We start from the raw sequence: 21,948 nt of genomic DNA, 5'->3' as shown, positions 1-21,948 counted from the left end.
GAGTTAGAGGGTAAATAGTGATACAATTACATGCTCTGATAATCCCCCCCACCACCACCACCAAGACTATAATGGTCCGTTAAAAGGTCCTGTGGACCCATAGCTTGCATGAATTGCAAATAATGCAGTATGGATGCCAACTAACACATGCATGAAGCTCATAACACTTGGCAGCCAAAGCAAAATAAAATAAGAAAGAAGCATTACCCCAATGAACAGGAAATCTGCTGTTATATATTAAGGAAAATTAAAGGGATAGTAAACATTTACATGTTTTGCCTTTTTATAAGTAACGCATTCTGTACAGATAGTCTGGATCTATAAAGGACATTTGTAGAAAAAGAGTATCATAAATTTTAAATCCAAAATAAACAAAAAAACGCCAACATCATCAAAGACAAATACAATCACAGTACTGCTACACTGATGTTACTAAAATCAATATTATCATCTAAGGTCCCCAAAATTTCCTGGAATTTTTGTAAAAGGGAGATGAGGGTACTTGCGGGCAGTGACCCAGCAGTGTTTTGTGGGTGTGTCCATGATGGGAGGGGTGGGTCAGGGTGTGTAATTGTCAGAGTCAGGTGAAATGTGGGTGGGTTTTATGCTGTGGGTGGAGTCAATACAGTCCTTAGAAACTGAGGCCATTGTTCTGGTAGGGGGGAGGCTGTGGTAGAGAAGCTTTGAGGTGTATGAGGAAGAGAATCCAGTGAGCTGTTCTTGTTGGGAGAGTGAGGAGAACCTACTTCCATTGGTCCCTGTATATAAGGATAAACACTGTAATTGCCAGTTATAACCCCGCCCCCATTTACATAGTGAGGGAAATATCTGTTTCAGTTTGTTACTGTAGAAATTGCCTGATAGTTCTTTAAAGGGACAGTCTACTTCTTTTTTTTCCATTGTTTAAAAAGATAGATAATGCCTTCTACAAATCATTCCCGAGCTTTACACAGCCAACATTTTTACATTAATGTACTTTATCACCTCTATGTTTGCTTGTTTCTAAGCCCCTGCAGGCCGCTTCTATCTCAGTATTTTTTATTAGCTTTTTAAATCTTGCACAACAGCCAGATAGTGCTAGTTCATGTGTGCCATATAGATAACTGTGCTCACTGCCGTGGAGAATGATAATGATTACACAAGAACCAGCACTAATTGGCTAAAATGCAAGTCTGTCAAAAGAACTGAGATAAGGGGGCAGTCTACACAGGCTTAGATACAAGGTAATCACAGAGGTAAAACGTATATTAATATAACTGTTGGTTATGCAAAACTGGGGAATGGGTAATAAAGGGATTATCTATCTTTTTAAACAATAACAATTGTCAAGTAGACTGTCCCGTTAAGCATGTGTCTTTTGATCCCCACTCAGCTTTAGTGCCACACGCTCTTGAGCCAAGTGTGGGGTCTCATACTCTCTCAAACTCCCGTCCACTGTGTATTTATTCATCTATTTATTTATGTATTTTTTGGGGGAGGAGTAAAGGCTACATTTGTATTGGTAATAATAATCACCTGACAGTACATTAAGTGTATGGAATATAAATAAGGGAAGGGAGCGCGACCCTATATGACGTATACGACCATCCACAACACAAACTTTCATTGTGAACTGAATGATGAATCCAGGTCCCCTTAATCTGGCAGAGCTAATAATTGTAGATGCTTTGGTAACTCTACAGAAGCTGCTATCAACTTAACCATAGAAATATGTCATAAGACAAGGGAATGTGGATTTTTTTATACTTACTAATTACTTGTGAATGTCACAATCATGGCTTTATTTTAAATAAGGACTGTTAAATCCTTGTTTCTCTAAAATATTGTATCGGCTTGCGGTGATGCCGTGGGTGGTGTGGGAGGTAGGCATGTGGGGGGCGGGCAACGCATTGCGCAGGGGAGAGGGAGGGATGGGCTGCTGAGAAACAGGTGAGGGAGGGGGATCGCTACACGTTATAAAAAAAACAATGCATCAAAGAATAAAAAATGTTCCTTAAAATGAGAGATATTTGTGAACATAAAGATACGAAACACTTAAAAGGATATTTTTTTCCATTATTTAGAAAGAGCATGCAATTGTAAACAACTTTCCAATTTACTTCTATTATTTCATTTGCTTCATTCTCTTGATATCCTTTTTTTGAAAGAATTTCTAAATAGGTTCAGTAGCTGCTGATTGGTGGCTGCACATAGATGCCTTGTGTGATTGGCTCTCCTGTGTGCATTGCTATTTCTTCAAAGGATATCTAAAGAATGAAGCAGATTAGATAATAGAAGTAAATTGCAATGTTGTTTAAAATTGTATGCTCTATCTGAATCATGAAAGAAAAATTTTGGATTTCATGTCCCTTTAAATGAGGGAATTGATATATTTGGAATCCTGATTTGCAATACATTTGATTAAAAGTGGACACTTTAAAATGATAATGAAACTCTTTCTAAACTGTTTTATTAAATGCCTTGGTGGACTCTTCTTATACAGACTAAACACTAAACTTATACGGCTACAAACATGTAATTGGACTTCTTCACTATAATCAGAAACAATGGTTAATGTACTCCTGTAAACAGGCATTGTTCGAAGTCAGTTCAATGAGAGAGTGTACATTTCTAATGAGTCTTCACAAAAAAACATGTTATTTGCTGTAAATGATTAAATATCTGATTTCTACCTTACATTGCAGATGCAAGTCCATATTTGGGCAAATTACTGAGCCACAACTAAACTATTTTGTGTTTGGCTCATATTAACATAAAAAAAATCATCTCAAATGCCTCTTCCACATATTTGCATGTTCCGGTGGAATTATTCTTGGTTATGGATTCAGATTTGGAACAAAAATGACTTCAACAGAAGCAGATAAATGTAAAACATACTCCCCTAGAAACAGAAAATGCATACTATTGCCATATTTTGAATTAAATCCAAACCGGTGTATTTAATTACTAAAAAAGTTTGTTTACGTTATCCCTTTGGAAAGTTTCCCGGTATAGTCTCTGCATAAAGTCCATTATCAGCAGTAGACTGAGTTACTGTGTCATTCTGCTTGACCATCTTATAATGTGATAAGAAATTAACGCAATTTTGTAGTTTTTGATGGTTAAATCAAATAGTATTAAAGGGACCATAAACATCTTCATATTTTAATATAAAAGTGTTTAGTTATTCATAATAAAACAACTTTGCAATACATTTTTATTATTTATTTTGCACTCTTTTCATGGAATTTAACTGAAAATGTAGCACTTTCTAATACTCAGAACTTGAAATGCACCCTGCTGACTTATCAAGGCTAGCTCCGCTACATATCTATGCCTCAATGACTTTATCAGATAACAGCTGCAAAACAATGCACTTTATACTAACATTATGACAGTGTTTTGTTGTTTGTGGACTAAAGCCCAGATTGGCTCCTCTAATTAAGGCAAATGGTAGGTGGAGTTTGTTAATTGCAGTGAAAAAGTGTTAATTTGTTTTTAAAACATTAAGACTTGGCTGATATGTCATTCTATTGCAACACAACAGAAATGTCTTGTAATTACAGTGTGTCTACTGTCCCTTTAATAAATTGGCATCTAACTGTACAATACCAAGAAACATTTACACTTAAAGGGGCCTATCTATCAAGCCGTCAACTTTCTTGCATTCGACGGCACCAATACGCTCGCCTAACATTGCGGCCACGGACCTGAATACGATCTCCATATTTATTAAAAAAGCCGGCAAAAAAACGCGCACCAAGTACAGGGCGATGAGCAGCGGACTATTGCTAACTAGCAGTCATTGATCTCGCTGCTATTCAGCTTTTTACCAACTTATTTATACCCTGTCACTGAAAAACCGCCACTATACTAAAATGTTTAACCCCTATCCCGCTGCTCCCGGACCCCGCCGCAACTTTAATAAAGTTATTAACCCCTATTTTGCCGCTCCCGGACCCCACTGCAACTAAATAAAAGTATTAACCCCTATCCTGCTACTCCCGAACACCACCGCAACTAAATAAAAGTATTAACCCCTATCCCGCCGCTCCCGGACCCCTAAACCCCCCTAAACCCATGGCCTCTCACATCACTACCACTTACTAAGCCTATTAACCCCTAAACCACCAGCCCCCCACATCGCCATAAACTAAAATAAGCTATTAACCCCTTAGCCTAACAACCCGCTAACTTTACATTAAAATTACAACATCCCTATCTTATAATAAATTTAAACTTACCTTTAGAATTAAATTAAACTATATTAAACTATTAATTAACCTACCCCTAACTATTATACTGCAATTACATTAAACTACAATTAAATTAACTATATTACATATTTAAAAACCTAACCCTACTCAAATTATTTAAATCTACAATTAAAAATTTCTAAATTACAAAAAAATAAACACTATGTTTCAAAAAATGAAAAACCATAGAATAAAAAATAAAAAATAATTACACCTAATCTAATAGCCCTATCAAAATAAAAAAGCCCCCCAAAATAAAAAAAACCCTAGCCTACAATAAACTACAAATGGCCCTTATAAGGGCCTTTTGCGGGGCATTGCCCCAAATAAATCAGCTCTTTTACCTGTAAAATAAAATACAAACACCCGCAACAGTAAAAACCCTATCTAAAAAACCTAAGCTCCCCATTGCCCTGAAAAGGGCATTTGTATGGGCATTGCCCTTAAAAGGGCATTTAGCTCTTTTACTGCCCAGACCCTAACCTAAAGATAAAATCTACCCAAAAAACCCTTAAATAAACCTAACACTAACCCCCGACGATCCACTTACAGTTCTTGAAGTACCGCTTGAAGGATCCATCCAGCCGGCAAGAAGTCTTCATCCGGGCGGCCTCTTCTATCTTCATCCATCCAGCGAGGATCGGGTCCATCCTGAAGACACCGGTGCGGAGCGGGTCCATCCTTAAGACATCCGACGAGGAGCTCCTCTTCAATACTGTCTCCGCCGTAAACTGGATCTTGAATGCAAGTGACATCATCCAAGATGGCGTCCCTTGCATTCCTATTGGCTGAAATGTTCCAATCAGCCAATAGGATTAGAGCCGCTAAAATCCTATTGGCTGTTCCATTCAGCCAATAGGATTTAAGCAGCTCTCATCCTATTAGCTGTTCCAGTCAGCCAATAGGATTGAGCTCTCATCCTATTGGCTGTTCCAATCAGCCAATAGGATTGAAAACCAGGTACGCTGGGCCAGAATACCGGTTAACTATTTGATAACTTTTAAAAAGTGTCAAATAGTGCAGAATGTGTATTCGGAACATCTGTAATGATGTAAGCATTGATCTGTGTCGGATTGAGACCGGCGGATCGTATGTTACGTCACAGATTTTAACATTTGCCGGTCTGTAGACTTTCATAACTAGGTTGGATCAAGCTCGCCACAATTAAGCTGCGGAATTCCAGCGTATTTCAGGATGAAGGCTGGATAAATATCCCCCTAAAAAGCTATCGGCTAGACTTAGAGTTTGGCGTTAGCCGTCAAAACCAGCGTTAGAGGCTCCTAACGCTGGTTTTGGGCTAACGCTGGTATTTAGAGTCAGTCAGGAAAGGGTGTAACGCTCACTTTGCAGCCGCGACTTTTCCATACCGCAGATCCCCCTACGCCATTTGCGTATACTATCTTTTCAATAGGATCTTTCTAACGCTGGTATTTAGAGTCGTGGCTGAAGTGAGCGTTAGAAATCTAACGACAAAACTCCAGCCGCAGAAAAAAGTCAGGAGTTAAGAGCTTTATGGGCTAACGCCGGTTCATAAAGCTCTAAACTACTGTGCTCTAAAGTACACTAACACCCATAAACTACCTATGTACCCCTAAACCGAGGTCCCCCCACATTGCCGCCACTCTATTAAAAATGTTTAACCCCTAATCTGCCGACCGCACACCGCCGCCACCTACGTTATCCCTATGTACCCCTAATCTGCTGCCCCTAACACCGCCGACCCCTATATTATATTTATTAACCCCTAATCTGCCCCTCACAACGTCGCCGCCAGCTACCTACAATTATTAACCCCTAATCTGCCGACCAGACCTCACCGCTACTATAATAAAGTTATTAACCCCTAATCCGCCTCACTCCTGCCTCAATAACCCTATAATAAATAGTATTAACCCCTAATCTGCCCTCCCTAACATCGCCGACACTTAACTTCAAGTATTAACCCCTAATCTGCTGACCGGACCTCGCCGCTACTCTAATAAATGTATTAACCCCTAAAGCTAAGTCTAACCCTAACCCTAACACCCCCCTAAGTTAAATATAATTTAAATATAACAAAATAAATTAACTCTTATTAAATAAATTATTCCTAGTTAAAGCTAAATACTTACCTGTAAAATAAACCCTAATATAGCTACAATATAAATTATAATTATATTGTAGCTATTTTAGGATTAATATTTATTTTACAGGCAACTTTATATTTATTTTAACCAGGTACAATAGCTATTAAATAGTTATTTACTATTTAATAGCTACCTAGTTAAAATAATTACAAAATTACCTGTAAAATAAATCCTAACCTAAGTTACAATTAAACCTAACACTACACTATCAATAAATTAATTAAATAAAATACCTACAATTATCTACAATTAAACCTAACACTACACTATCAATAAATTAATTACATAAAATACCAACAAATAAATACAATTAAATAAACTAACTAAAGTACAAAAAATAAAAAAGAACTAAGTTACAAAAAATAAAAAAATATTTACAAACATTAGAAAAATATTACAACAATTTTAAACTAATTACACCTACTCTAACCCCCCTAATAAAATAAAAAAGACCCCCAAAATAAAAAAATGCCCTACCCTATTCTAAATTAAAAAAGTTCAAAGCTCTTTTACCTTACCAGCCCTTAAAAGGGCCTTTTGTGGGGCATGCCCCAAAGAATTCAGCTCTTTTGCCAGGAAAAGAAAAATACAACCACCCCCAACATTAAAACCCACCACCCACATACCCCTAATCTAACCCAACCCCCCCTTAAAAAAACCTAACACTACCCCCTGAAGATCATCCTACCTTGAGTCGTCTTCACTCAGCCGAGCCACCGATGGAACTGAAGAGGAGATCCGGAGCAGCAGAAGTGATCCTCCAAGGGGCGCTGAAGAAGTCTTCCATGCGATGAAGTGATCCTCCAATCGGCACTGAAGAAGTCTTCCATCCGATGAAGTGATCCTCCAAGCGGCGCTGAAGAAGTCTTCCATCCGGGCGATGTCATCTTCTAAGCGGGGTATTTTTTGTACTGTAGTTAGTTTATGTAATTGTATTTAATTGTAGTTATTTGTAGTTAATTTATTTAATTAATTTAATGATAGTGTAGTGTTAGGTTTAATTGTAACTTAGGTTAGGATTTATTTTACAGGTAATTTTGTATTTCTTTTAGCTAGGTAGTTATTAAATAGTTAATAACTATTTAATAACTATTCTAACTAGCTAAAATAAATACAAAGTTACCTGTAAAATAAATATAAATCCTACAATAGCTACAATGTAATTATTAATTACATTGTAGCTATCTTAGGGTTTATTTTACAGGTAAGTATTTAGTTTTAAATAGGAATAATTTATTAAAGTATAGTGTAGTGTTAGGTGTAATTGTAACTTAGGTTAGTTTTTATTTTACAGGTAAATTTCTCTTTATTTTAGCTAGGTAGCTATTAAATAGTTAATAACTATTTAATAGCTATTGTACCTAGTTAAAATAAATTGAAAGTTGCTTGTAAAATAAAAATAAATCCTAAGATAGCTACAATATAATTATAATTTATATTGTAGCTATATTAGGGTTTATTTTACAGGTAAGTATTTAGCTTTAAATAGGAATAATTTATTTAATAAGAGTTAATTTATTTCGTTATATTTAACTTAGGGGGGTGTTAGGGTTAGGGTTAGACTTAGCTTTAGGGGTTAATAAATTTATTAGAGTAGCGGTGAGGTCCAGTCGGCATATTAGGGGTTAATACTTGAAGTTAGGTGTCGGCGATGTTAGGGAGGGCAGATTAGGGGTTAATACTATTTATTATAGGGTTATTGAGGCGGGAGTGAGGCGGATTAGGGGTTAATAACTGTATTATAGTAGCGGCGAGGTCTGGTCGGCAGATTAGGGGTTAATAATTGTAGGTAGCTGGCGGCGGCGTTGGGTGCTGCAGATTAGGGGTTAATAAATATAATATAGGGGTCGGCGGTGTTAGGGGCAGCAGATTAGGGGTTCATAGGGATAACGTAGGTTGCGGCGGTGTGCGGTCGGCAGATTAGGGGTTAAAAAAAATATGCAGGGGTCAGCGATAGCAGGGGCGGCAGATTAGGGGTTAATAAGTGTAAGGTTAGGGGTGTTTAGACTCGGGGTTCATGTTAGAGTGTTAGGTGCAGACTTAGGAAGTGTATCCCCATATGAAACAATGGGGCTGCGTTAGGAGCTGAACGCTGCTTTTTTGCAGGTGTTAGGTTTTTTTTCAGCTCAAACTGCACCATTGTTTTCTATGGGGGAATCGTGCACGAGCACGTTTTTGAAGCTGGCCGCGCCCGTAAGCACCGCTGGTATTTAGAGTTGCAGTGGCGGTAAATATGCTATACGCTCCCTTTTTGGAGCCTAACGCAACCCTTCTGTAAACTCTAAATACCAGCGGTATTTAAAAGGTGCGGGGGGAAAAAAGCCAGCGTTAGCTACGCGGGTCGTTACCGACAACTCTAAATCTAGCCGTAAGAAAGTAAAACATTTCCCCAACTATTATCTGATTAGAAAAAAAAAGGAACATGAAGGAATGCACTAAACACATTCCTTGCACTTCCCTCAAATCATGGGTGCTGCCAATATGGAACCTAAGTTACACTGCTGGTATCTGAAGAAGAGATACTGCTCATGTGCAAACAAGTCAGCACTGAAATGCAGTGACAAACATTTCAACATGGTAGCCCCCATGATTAGAGGGAGGAGGGTAATAACCTTAAAGGACCAGTCAACACAGTAGATTTGCATAATCAACAAATGCAAGATAACAAGAAAATGCAATAGCACTTAATCTGAACTTCAAATGAGTAGTAGATTTTTTTTTCTGACAATTTTAAAAGTTATGTCTTTTTCCACTCCTCCTTTACCATGTGACAGCCATCAGCCAATCACAAATGCATACACGTACCATGTGACAGCCATCAGCAAATCACAAATGCATACACTCTTATTCTGTGAATGCTTGCACATGCTTATAAAGTTTATTTAGGGCCAGATTACAAGTGGAGCTCTATTTTGCCCTTCCGTTAGAACGCTAATTTTGCTAGAATTAAACTTTTTGCGATCATCAGATTGTGCTGGTATTATGAGTTTAAAGTTAAAAGTTATCCCTCTCGTGCTAATCCGACGAACGCAAATAGCTGACTTCTAGTGCAATTAAACTGTCGTGCAAACAATAACCTATTCCCCCATCGAAGTCAATGGACAATAAAAAGTGGGGAGGCAAAAATAACACCCGACTCGTGCGCAAACTCAATTGCATATTATAATATGCGCAAGTCCAACATAAAAATATGAATATTGCATAAATATGCTTTAACATGTTTTCATCTACCTAACGGCAAAGGGCTCCAATGCACTTATATATTATTATCATTTATTTGTATAGCGCCGCCAAATTCTGTAGCGCTGGTATATGTCAATATATGTATACATATGTATTTATGTTTATATATGTTTATATGTCTGTAAATACATATATAAATACATATGTACACATATATAGACATATAAATATATATACATATCCATCTTTAGACGTGTATATTTATGTATCCCTATGTTAAAGCTCCTTGCCTTCCTTTTTTTTTTCCTAACACCTGAGATCTCATATCTTTGAGACCTTAAAACTTTTTTTGTACATTTTAAAAAATATATTTTTATTAGATAGTTATATTATGAATGTAACTGTACTTTGTAATGTGTTTTGTGACACTTTTTTGACTAGTGAAACAGTTTAACCACAGCTCTGAGGATGTGGTAATGATTCTAGTGTAAACGATTGCGAAAACCTGAGCGCAATCGTTTGTGCTCCACTTGTAATCTAGCCCTTAGTGTTTAATGTTCCTTTAAGTAAACATATAAAATACATCTGATTTTGTCATTATGCTTCCAAAGATCTGTGATTGAAATAGTAAAGCCACAAAACAGTCAAAACAGTTGCATACAAACATTTTACATTTGGACTTCTGATGACTTACCCAATATTTTATCAGCAGTAGTACTTTTAAAGTTATGACTGATGACAAATTGTCTTGGATAGGAGATTGTGTCCAAGACGTTTTATGTAAAAGAGGTGCCTTAAAGGGATATAAACAGTCTGTTTCATTGTTGTAATAAAAAGCACTAAGCAGTGGCTTATACTTAATAATAAACCATTACAATATGTATTATTTATCATTTTTAAAGGATTTTACTTTTATTTTTGTGCAGTGCATAACTTCCTGTCACAGCACTACAAAGGGGCTGAGGTCTCTACAGGAAGGCATATCTAGCTTGATGTAATACATCTTCGTTAGTAACATGATCTGATTTACTAATAAATGAAAGCGGGAGAGACAGGAAATCAGGTTCTGCCCATGCTCAGGAGTGGCAGAATGCAACCTAAGTTCTCAGCATGTCTGCTCCTTTATCTAGCTATAGGCAGGGGCACCAATGAGAATTTCTAAGTGCTCGTTTTGCAAGAAACAAGTTATTTGCTGTTTTTTTTATTTACATACAGAAAGATAAGTGCTCTTCCAGGGATGAATAACAGCTCAGTAGCTTGTTCTATGTAAAGTTACCACCTGGGAGCAGCCTGTTTTAGCCCAGTTGTGCTTTTCACAGAAGAGAACTTTCCTTTAGTATATTAGTCTGATCCTGCCTAGTAAGGTCAGTCCCGCCCTGAAATACCAGGCTATCCTCCTCTGAACAAGGAGCATGGAAACCCCAGATGAACGTCTCAGCCTTCTTTGGGCCTCATCTGCTAAATGCAGCCATATTCCTCTAAGCACATTTGGCAAGGAGTCCACGTCTGGTTACACCATCAACCTTAGGGAGACTTCCCCAGGGTCACATTGCAAATACATACAGAAAGAGAAGCGCTCTACCAAGAATGAACAACAGCTCCGTTGCTTGTTCTGTGGCAACGGCCATATAGCCAATAGGATTGAGCTTGCATTCTATTGGCTGATTGGAACAGCCAATAAAATGCAAGCTCAATCTTATTGGCTGATTGGATCAGCCAATAGGATTGAAGCTCAATCCTATTGGCTGATTGCATCAGCCAATAGGATTTTTTCACCTTTAATTCCGATTGGCTGATAGAATTCTATCAGCCAATCAGAATTCAAGGGACGCCATCTTGGATGACGTCACTTAAAGGAACATTCATTCGGGAAGAAGACTTTGTTTGAAGAGGATGCTCCGCGCCGGATGTCTTGAAGATGGACCCGCTCTGCGCCAGATGGATGAAGATAGAAGATGCCGTCTGGATGAAGACTTCTGTCTATCTGGAAAACCACTTCAGCCGGCTTGGATGAAGACTTCTCCCGGCTTCGTTGAGGACTTCTCCCAGCTTCGTTGAGGATGGATGTCCGGTCTTCAAAACTGTTAGTTGATCTTCGGGGGTTAGTGTTAGGTTTTTTTAAGGGTTTATTGGGTGGGTTTTAGTTTTAGATTAGGGTTTGGGCAATAGAAAAAGAGCTAAATGCCCTTTTAAGGGCAATACCCATCCAAATGCCCTTTTCAGGGCAATGGGTAGCTTAGGTTTTTTTAGTTAAGATTTTATTTGGGGGGTTGGTTGTGTGGGGGGTGGGTTTTACTGTTGGGGGGGTTTGTATTTTTTTACAGGTAAAAGAGCTGATTTCTTTGGGGCAATGCCCCGCAAAAGGCCCTTTTAAGGGCTATTGGTAGTTTATTGTAGGCTAGGGTTTTTTTTTATTTTGGGGGGGCTTTTTTATTTTGATAGGGCTATTAGATTAGGTGTAATTAGTTTAAATATCTGATAATTTCTTTTTTTATTTTGTGTAATTTAGTGTATTTTGTTTTTTTTGTAATTGTATTTAATTAATTTAATTTATTTAATTGTAGTATACGGTTAGGTTTTATTGTAAGACAGGTTAGATTTTATTTTACAGGTAAATTTGTATTTATTTTAACTAGGTAGTTAGTAAATAGTTAATAACTATTTAGTAACTATTCTACCTAGTTAAAATAAATACAAACTTGCCTGTAAAATAAAAATAAACCCTAAGATAGCTACAATGTTACTATTAGTTATATTGTAGCTATCTTAGGGTTTATTTAACAGGTAAGTATTTAGTTTTAAATAGGAATAATTTAGGTAATGATAGTAATTTTTATTTAGATTTATTTTAATTATATTTAAGTTAGGGGGTGTTAGGGTTAGACTTAGGTTTAGGGGTTAATAACTTTAGTATAGTGGCGGCGACGGGGGCGGCAGATTAGGGGTTAATAACTGTAATGTAGGTTGCAGCGATGTTAGGGACAGCAGATTAGGGGTTAATAATATTTAACTAGTGTTTGCGAGGCGGGAGTGCGGCGGTTTAGGGGTTAATATGTTTATGATAGTGGTGGCGATGTCGGGAGCGGCAGATTAGGGGTTAATAATTTTATTTTAGTGTTTGCGATGCGGGAGGGCCTCGGTTTAGGAGTTAATAGTTAGTTTATGGGTGTTAGTGTACTTTTTAGCACTTTAGTTATGAGTTTTATGTTACAGCTTTGTAGCGTAAAACTCATAACTACTGACTTTAGAATGCGTTACGAATCTTGCGGGATAGGCTGTACCGCTCAGTTTTTGGCCTCCCAGAAAAAGCTTGTAATACCGGCGCTATGGAAGTACCATTGAAAAAAAGACTTTATGCAAATTGCGTAAGTTAATTTGCGTTAAGGCCAAAAAAGTGTGCGTTGCCCCTAAACCTGCAAGACTCATAATAGCAGCGGTAGTGAAAAAGCAGCGTTATGAGCCTTAACGCTGCTTTTTCACTCATACCGCAAAACTCGTAATCTAGCCGATAGTTTTTGGGAGTAATAAATATCATGAGGTGGGTTGAGAATAGATGGCATTGCACTTTATCAGGATTCAGGTGACAGAGCAGGATGATACTTTTAGAATGTTATACTGCTTAATGACAATTCAAATGGCTCATTTCTTTCTGTGATTTTTCTCTATACAGGCTGTGACATCAAGCTGCTGGTCAGTCCTAAAGCAAAAGAGGCAACAGATGAAGGTAAACAGTAGTGTGTTATTGTACATTTGTTATACAGCTTCAAACCAATCCACTGTATTCTGAATCCGAGGTAGCTAAGGTATTTGATAGTAGACAGCCCAATGTGTTGATCTAGGCCCATTTTGGCATCTTTCATGCCACTGTTTAGCCGCCAAATGCAATCATATTAAAAAAAAAAAAAAATTTTCATAAACTTTTGGTTTCTTACTGAAATTATTTACACACAACTACTGCAGTCATAAAACAAAGGGTTGTAAAAGTTCTCTAGTTTCCATTTAGTTCAGAAATAGCAGACATGTATGGCTTTGCTTTTGACAATTAGAAGTCCACTAATAGCAACTGCGCACCAAACCGCTGAAATTCCTGGCAGTGAAGGGGTTAATTAGTTAGCTGATAATGGTAATAGTATTTTAATGCAGTAATTACCCTCCCACCTGCCACTTCCCACCTTCCTGATCCCTCCCAAACAGCTCTCCTCCCCATACCCTCACTTCTGACCACCGTCTTAGGTCCTGGCAGACAGTCTGCCAGTATTAAGTTTTAGTTGTTTTTTTTAAAATAAATAAATTATATATATATTTATCTATGTATTTTCTTCTGTGTAGGATCCCCCTTACCTTCCCCCCTCACTGATTCCTCCCAAACAGCTCTCTAACCCTCCCCCTTTCAATGGTGTCCGCCATCTTAGGTACTGGCAGCTGTCTGCCAGTACGCAGTTTATATATTTGTATTTATTTATTATTTTATATGTTTTTCTGTAGTGTAGCGCCCCCCCCCCCCAACTTCAGAGCTAATATAGGGTTCCCCCACCTGGATTCATAATTTTTCAGTAGTACCGTCCTTTCCCTCCCTCTCCCATCCACACTTAATTTTCTGTAGTTTAGGGCCCAGTATTGATGACAATTGACTCTTCCCCAGCTGCGGTGCAAAAGGCTTATGTACATATGCTCCTTATACAGTCAAATCTTTCATCAAATCAGTAGCAACTTATAGTAGAAGCCTTATTGCTAATACACGTGTACTGCAAAATAATTCTACTTAAAACTGATGCATTCCAATTTTGAGTTGTAGGTCCCTTTAAAGCCATTTCTTCTAGCTGAGAATGAATACTTCACCTTACAAAAGCAGATCACGGTGGGCAGCATTGCCTTATCTTTGTTAGGCTTATAGCAAAATCTAAGAAATATTTAAAACAGAATATGATCTCACTTGTGGCCAAGAACAGTTCTTACTGCTGATTCTGAAGCATTGTTACCAGGACTGGACCATGCCCAGCTCTTTCTCTGGACTATAGCAAACAGATTTATTACACATCTATCTCAAATGGACACTATTGTCCCAAAGACCAACACTGGCTCAGGTAATGTGCCAGCTAATTCCTTCATATGAGCTGCTTCTTATTTCAAAATGTTCTTTGTCTTTTTCACAATATCAGGACCTTGTGTTCTTCGCTGCTGACTGACTGTACTGATAAAGTGCCTGTTATGATCTTCACCGATGTGTTCTCAAACAAACAAAAAAATAGCACAAATTGTCTTAGGTTTAGGCTACTTTCCTCAATTCCATAACATGTATTTGAAGGTTTGATTTCTGCTTATCTTTCCTATCAGACCTTGACTTATTTTCTAAAAATGAGACCCATGCTGGCTGAATTAGATCTGTTGTAGCTAATTTGTTTCTTCAAAAAAATAACCTTATATAGTATTTCTCCATTACAGAACCATTACTTCATATCATCTATACCACAACCTCACACCACCTTGGTTTAGAAAATTTAAAGAGCTTTTCACTAAACAAAAAGTAGAAAATATATCACATTTGCTAACAAGCAGCAATATTTTGGAAATCAGATAAAAATTAAGTGCTAGATTACAAGTGGAGCGTTAAATTATCACGCAGGCGCACAATAAATAACCAGCTATTACAAGTGGCTGGTTATTGCTACAGCCAACTCAGTGCTCAGAAAATTAACCAGATTTCTGGTTAATTTTTTAAATGTGCCCCAAATGCACTTAAAGTAGCATTTTTTTAAATACAAAAACAGCTGCAGTTTTAGGGCTTTTAAGTTGGCGGGAGTGGGGTGTTAGAAAAAAAAAACCAGTACTGAAAAGTTCCTTTACATTGCAATCTATGGGAACTGTGTGTTCCCACTAAATATACATGTATATGATTATATACATATATATTTATGTGTTAATATGTTTATATACTAAAAACAATAGATTTGCAGAAGAGTTTTTGCCACTTGTACCTATAGTACAGCACTGTAATACTGTGTTCAGCAATTTTTTTTTTACAGTTTACTGTACTGGCCCTTTAAGTAAGTAAACAAATAGCAAATGATATTGATGCTAACAGGAAGTGTATTTCTGTGTGCATGTTAAAAAAAAATCCTTTTTATATGCAGCAAAGAAAACAAATAACTGCTCACTGGCTGATAAACAACACTCACTGCCTTATTCATGAATAGTGGCATGTCTCACAAGTAGGGTTGCCAGCAATGATGTGGCCCCCTTGGCTGCTAGAGGTACACACCCAGCAATGATTGAACACCCCCATGGTTTTCCTGTAACACATATAATAGAAAATGCACAGTGTAACTTCTTTTTGAGCCATATTTCGGATCTTTTCCAGATAAGCCCTGCCACTAATGCAAAAAGTGCACACGCGAAAAGTTAAGCCCCGCCACTTTTGCCAGCTCCAATTTAATGCACGCACGCAGTGACTTTAGAGCCGTGGGAAGTGTTTATTGGAGGGTTCAGGGTTGTATTCGGTTTGCTACCTGCACACACGTCTGTGTAGCTTGTAATCCCTAATAACCTGTAGCTAGCTACCCGAGCCAATGCCCTACTCCTTTTAGAAAAGAAACTGTCACAATTGCGATCAGCTGGGGCCCGTTAAACCAGCTGGTTGCCAAAGAGGTCAGAAAATCGCTAGGTATAGCGTTGCAATTCTCCCTAGCAACCTATGGGTTAATCGGTTGCCGAGTTGACCGCATTTTTTTTTTACAGTTTCTTTTCTAAATATGATTGTGTGCTGCTCGAGTTGTTGCCGTAAAGTCTGTGTTGAGTTTGACATATATCTGCCTGCATAATGTATTGTGATCAAGAAATGTGCACAACATAGTGGCGGGGGTTAACTTTTTGGCGGGGCTTATCTGGAAAAGATCCCATATTTCTAATCCATAAAGGCCAAGAAGGCCCTTTACATTTAGCTTACCAGGGTCTTTAAAAATACTGGACATTTTACTGGACTGGATTTGGATCTTTTCCAGATAAGCCCCGCCAAAAAGTTAAGCCCCGCCGCAACAAATATGAAAAAAAAAAAAAAGATATTAAACTTGTACATTTATTGTTTATTGAACAGGAACAGTGTGAAATGAAACTTGTACTTGAAACTTGTACTTGTAAAATTAAATTAAACTTGTACTAAACTGTAACTTATATTGTTATTTTGTATTGTAGTTTAATTTTTTTCGCTGCATTGAAACTTTGTACTTTTATTTTTTATCGGTGCATTGAAACTTTGTACTTTTATTTTTCATTGAAACTTGTTTTGGATCTTTTCCAGAGGGTGAAATTGGGACAGGTCTTTATTTTTTATTTAAGAGGGTGAAATTGGGACAGGTCATTGATAATTCGCATGAAAAGGTCCGTATTTCGGTACCTTTGCCTCCAAACGAACTCACACAAGTAGCTGTCCACTAAAGATCTGTGTGTGCCGCATTGGCGCTTATTCTGCATCTTGTAGACATGCCAGAAAGATTCAATGGTTTGTGTGTGAGCTCCAGTCGTTGGATCCACAAAGTTTTCACTATGATTAACCGTTTGATGAGTATAATTCATTGAAAGAATAGTTTCAATTCCTTTGTATGATGGCCACATATCGGAAATGATGATTGAGCCGGGAGCTATGCAGGCCTGTATTGTGTGCATCAGAGTGTCCGCAGTTCGATCTGGAACTGCATACATGAACACTTCTTTACTCTCCCTGCAGATCCCTCCGAAAATCCACTGCTGGGGAAGGACTCTCCCTGCATTGTTTTTACGGCGAGATATTAGCGTTTCATCGATCTCGACGTGTAGACCTGGCCCACCGACAATAGTTGGATTCTGCAAAAGACGCCAGGCACAAATTTCGCGAAGAAAGTTCTTCCAGTCAACAGCGGTCGTGTGGCCAATAGATAATTCCTCAGAGCAGAATTTCATACTTGTCAGATTTTTAGACCAGCAATAAATAAATAGAATTACTGTCCTGAACTCCATCCTAGACCGTTCCAGCCAAGTTCCCTTTCTAAGAGCGATTTCTTGACGACACTGTCGTGCATTACACCTCCACCTGTCAGAAACAGTGGAAAGTGTCATTTGGTGGCCATTGTTGCATAAACGTTGCTGATGGATCACTCCGTGTGTTTGCAAAAAAAGTATTGCCGTCTCCTTGTCATGAACGACAGTCGAAAGCGTAAGAAAGTTCATAGTTTCACTCATTTTCATAGTTTTTATTGCAATGTAATACGTCAGCTGACAAAAGTGGCGGGGCTTAACTTTTGGCGCATGCACTGTTTGCATTATTGGCGGGGCTTATCTGGAAAAGATCCCTGGATTTTACTGGACAGCCTGCTAAAATACTGGACTGTCCGGTTGAATACTGGACACCTGGCAACCCTACTCACAAGCATAAAAAACGATTTTTATTGCTGATTACATTTACAGCATTCATTTTAGGGCTTAAATATAATATAATATTGCATATAATATATATATATATATATATATATTAAATATATATACTGTATATTACATTACTAATGTCAATTTTGAAAGGGGCATGAAACTCATTTACTCCTCAATAACTTATATTATGTAACTGGATTCCTTTTACAACTATTTCTTGAGGAACAGAACCCTGAGGGCTACCTGTATATTTTGTAATAGTGCTCATTGTGTCTGTAATGTAGTTTGATATTTTTCATATCCCTCTGCAGCTTCCTGATGGCTTTTTTGGACACTTTTACTCGGTCTGTGAGCATGTAAGTCCAGTGCTAGCCTGGGGATTTTTAGGACCTAGAAACCCGCTTCATGATCTTTGCTGCTTTTGTAAGGTATATTATATTGTAATACTAAAATGTTATTTGTGTTTGAATTGTAGCTGGAAAACAGTTTAAGATTTTAAAAGTGTCTTAACACATGAATATCCATTTAAGGGGCATGAAACTCAAAATAAGAATATCATGATTCAGATAGAGCATACAATTTTAAGAGACATTTACATCTATTGTCAAATTGCCTTTGTTCTTTAGGTATACGTTGTTGAAAAACATCGCTCAGGAGCAGCAATGCACTACTAAGAGCTAGCTCTATATCTCTTGTCATTGGCTCACCAGGTGTGTTTAGTTAGGTCCCAGTAATACATTGCTGCTATGGAGCTGACTTTAACTATGTGTTTAACCTCTTTGCAGGGGTTAAAACTTAGTTGTATGCAAGCAACAGTGCAATAACAAAATACTCTGACAGATTACAGCATTTTCTTTTTTTCAGTTTTGTGTTCCTTTAAGTCTGATGCTTTCACCCTATAAAATAAACTCAGGTATTTCAGAAAGTGCTGACCTGGTTTTATTTTAAAGCAACTCCTGTCTTCATCGACTTTACAAAACATACGCTAAGCGCAGCGTGAAAACAAAATTGGCCACCGAGAGCCGAACAGGAAATATCAGCCCCTCTGGAATTAAACATAAATATTTTTATATATTTCTGCCAGTATTTGTTTAAGTACATTTTCACATACTGGGAATAAATTCTGAAGAGTATTTATATTTAAAAATATATATCATTCTCAGTAAATGTAAAACAGGCTATAACTTTTTTTTTTTGCATTTTTATTTTCAGTCCGGTTATATTTAAAATATAAATCTTTGCCTGCAAAAAAAAAAAAAAGCGGAAAAAAAGAACAAAGTGGTAGGAGGTACTTACTACTAATTATGAACTAGATTTAAAGGGACACTAAACCCAAATTTTTTCTTTCATGTTTCAGATAGAGCATGCAATTTTAAGCAACTTTCTAATTTACTCCTATTATCAATTTTTCTTCGTTCTCTTGCTATCTTTATTTAAAAAGCAGGAATGTGATGAATAAGAGTCGGCCCATTTTTGGCTGAGAACCTGGGTTATGCTTGCTTATTGGTGGGTAAATGTAAGCCTCCAATAAGCAAGCACTATCCATTGTACTGAACTTAAAATGGGCTGGCTGCTAAGATTTACATTCCTGCTTTTAAAATAAAGATAGCAAGAGAACAAAGAAAAATTGATAATAGGAGTAAAATAGAAAGTTGATTAAAATTGCATGCTCTATCTGAATCATGAAAGAAAACATTTGGGTTAAGTGTCCCTTTAATTGCAAGTAAATCTTATCACCAATCTTCCCAATAACAATCTGCATTGATTTAGATTACAACTTTTGTTAAATAAAAACTTTTAAAGGGATATCAAAGTAATTGTTTTTAAATGCATGTGTTACCAACAACTTACTTGTTATAACATCTATTGGAAATTGCTCCTAACATATTGTAGCAATTTAAAGGGATACTATAGAGCATGCAATTTTAAGCAACTTTCTAATTTACTCCTATTATAAATTATTCTTCGTTCTCTTGCTATCTTTATTTAAAAAGCAGGAATGTCAAGCTTAGGAGCCGGCCCATTTTTAGTTCAGAACCTGGGTTACGCTTGCTTATTGGTTAGCCAAATGTAGCCACCAATATGCAAGCACTATCTAGGGTGCTGAACCTAAAATGGGCAGGCTCATAAGCTTTACATTACTGCTTTTTAAATAAAGATAACAAGAGAACGAAGACAAATTGATAATAGGAGTAAATTAGAACATTGCTTAAAATTGCATGCTCTATCTGAGCCATGAAAGAAAAAAAATTGGGTTAAGTATCCCTTTAAGGAGCTGGATTTGCTCATTGAAGCCAACACCCACAATACAAATGCCAATACCTAAGTATTGGCATTGTGCATAGAGAGAGATAAGATAAGCAGGTCGGTTCTTCCTACATCCTTGAATAGGCATGTTGTTGAAAACAATGGATTTTGGTTTCAATCAACAAAACTAGCTATTTGAAAAGAGTAATCAATCACCCAACCATTTTCAGTCACTGATAATACATTTAAGTGAAAACAAATTGTATAGTATGGTGTTTTTTATGAATTGTATTAAAATATTTATTGATTTATGTGTAAAATATTGATGCTGGATTTTGAAATTTATATATAATGAAATATTGATCATAAGCAGTTTTTTTATCACCTGTGATATTCTAGCTAGAACATCTGACTCTCCGTTTTTAACAAATCAGTTAAAATGTAATAACCCACACCAAGCTCAGATAAACAAAACTAAATGATATAGATAAAAGATTGATATGACTAATAACAGGTTTGTTTTTCTATTTAGGATCAGACTCTGTCTTTCTTGAAAGAGATCTTTGACTTTGAAAAGGTTCGCTATTCAAACACAGAAAGTTTGTCAGAAGACATCTTACAAACCCTGCACTGTCGTATTGAGGTGATGGCGGCTTATTTGGGAGCGGAGTCTGTCAAAACCAGTCGTTCTTTGCACTCACAATGTAAAAGCACAATAACATAATTTTTATTTAAAAGTTTTGTTTAATAGAGAACATGGCTGATTCTATACTGACAGGCAAAGAAGCCCACTGACTATGTGCCAAACTGGCCAAGCAACGCTGTATAATATATATAATTACGCCCTAAAGCTGCGTTTATTTCAACAACAAAATGCTCGAAATCATATTTGTCTAAATGCTGTGCCTCTTATGCTATCTCTTTCTTTCTGTCACAAGATTTTACTACTGTAAAACATATATATATATATATATATACACAAAAAACTTGCTAAAATATCTAATCAACCCAGGCCGTGGCAAATACAAAGGTGTGCAATTTATATATGTCAATGCCACAGATATGTAGAAATGAGGGGTATTTTATATATATATATATATATATATATATATATATATAATATTTATATATATATATATATATATATACACACACACACACACTATATATATATATATATATATATATATATATATATATATAGCCGTGGAGACAAGATGATTGGTTTTACACAGCTCACAGCTTTAGAGCCTGCCACCCTTAATGGGATGCATTAGCAAAATGATTTTCACATTTATGCTTGGCTGCCAGGCAATGCAGCACTCAGGCCCAGCACTCACTTTCTCTCCCTCCCCTTGCACAGAAATGGCCTGTTCCAGTATGCAAGAGACAACTCTCTGCATTCAGGAAAAACAGCAACAACTGGCATAAGTCTGACAGTGGAGTTGCAGGTCTAGAGGTATGATCTGAGGGTATTTGGATGACAGAGGGGCTGCAGGACCATGAATGTGAGTTGAGGTCTGATGTGAGCTTGGGGCTGACAGAGGGGCTGCAGGGCTTGAAATCTGATCTGAGGTCTGGTGTGGACATGTGACTGAGGAAAGGAATTGCCTTGGGGTCAGATATGAAGGCTGATATGGACATGTGGTTTATGGAGGGGCTGCAGGTCCTTGGGGATTGATCTGAGGTCTGATGTAGTATGTGGCTGACAGATTTGGCAAGAGGTCTGGTGTGGGTATATAGCTGACAGAGAGGTTGCA

The 21,948-nt window shown here is 37.2% G+C and overlaps 1 protein-coding gene across 1 annotated transcript in view; it reads left to right on the top strand.

Annotated features, from left to right (window-relative positions):
• MIGA1 (mitoguardin 1) overlaps positions 1-21,062 on the top strand; it is a 343,183-nt gene extending 322,121 nt beyond the window's left edge. The window contains exons 14-16 of the mRNA XM_053693332.1: positions 13,215-13,268; positions 18,253-18,369; positions 20,721-21,062. Coding sequence (XP_053549307.1) covers positions 13,215-13,268; positions 18,253-18,369; positions 20,721-20,912 — 363 coding nt within the window. The 3' untranslated portion in view covers positions 20,913-21,062. The remainder of the gene's footprint in view (positions 1-13,214; positions 13,269-18,252; positions 18,370-20,720) is intronic.
• Positions 21,063-21,948: the final 886 nt, after the last annotated feature.

The sequence above is a fragment of the Bombina bombina genome, chromosome 10 (genome assembly GCF_027579735.1).
Source record: "Bombina bombina isolate aBomBom1 chromosome 10, aBomBom1.pri, whole genome shotgun sequence".
Taxonomy (NCBI): Eukaryota; Metazoa; Chordata; class Amphibia; order Anura; family Bombinatoridae; genus Bombina; species Bombina bombina.
Note: the sequence above shows the minus strand (reverse complement) of the source record. Positions and strands in the feature narration are given on the sequence as shown.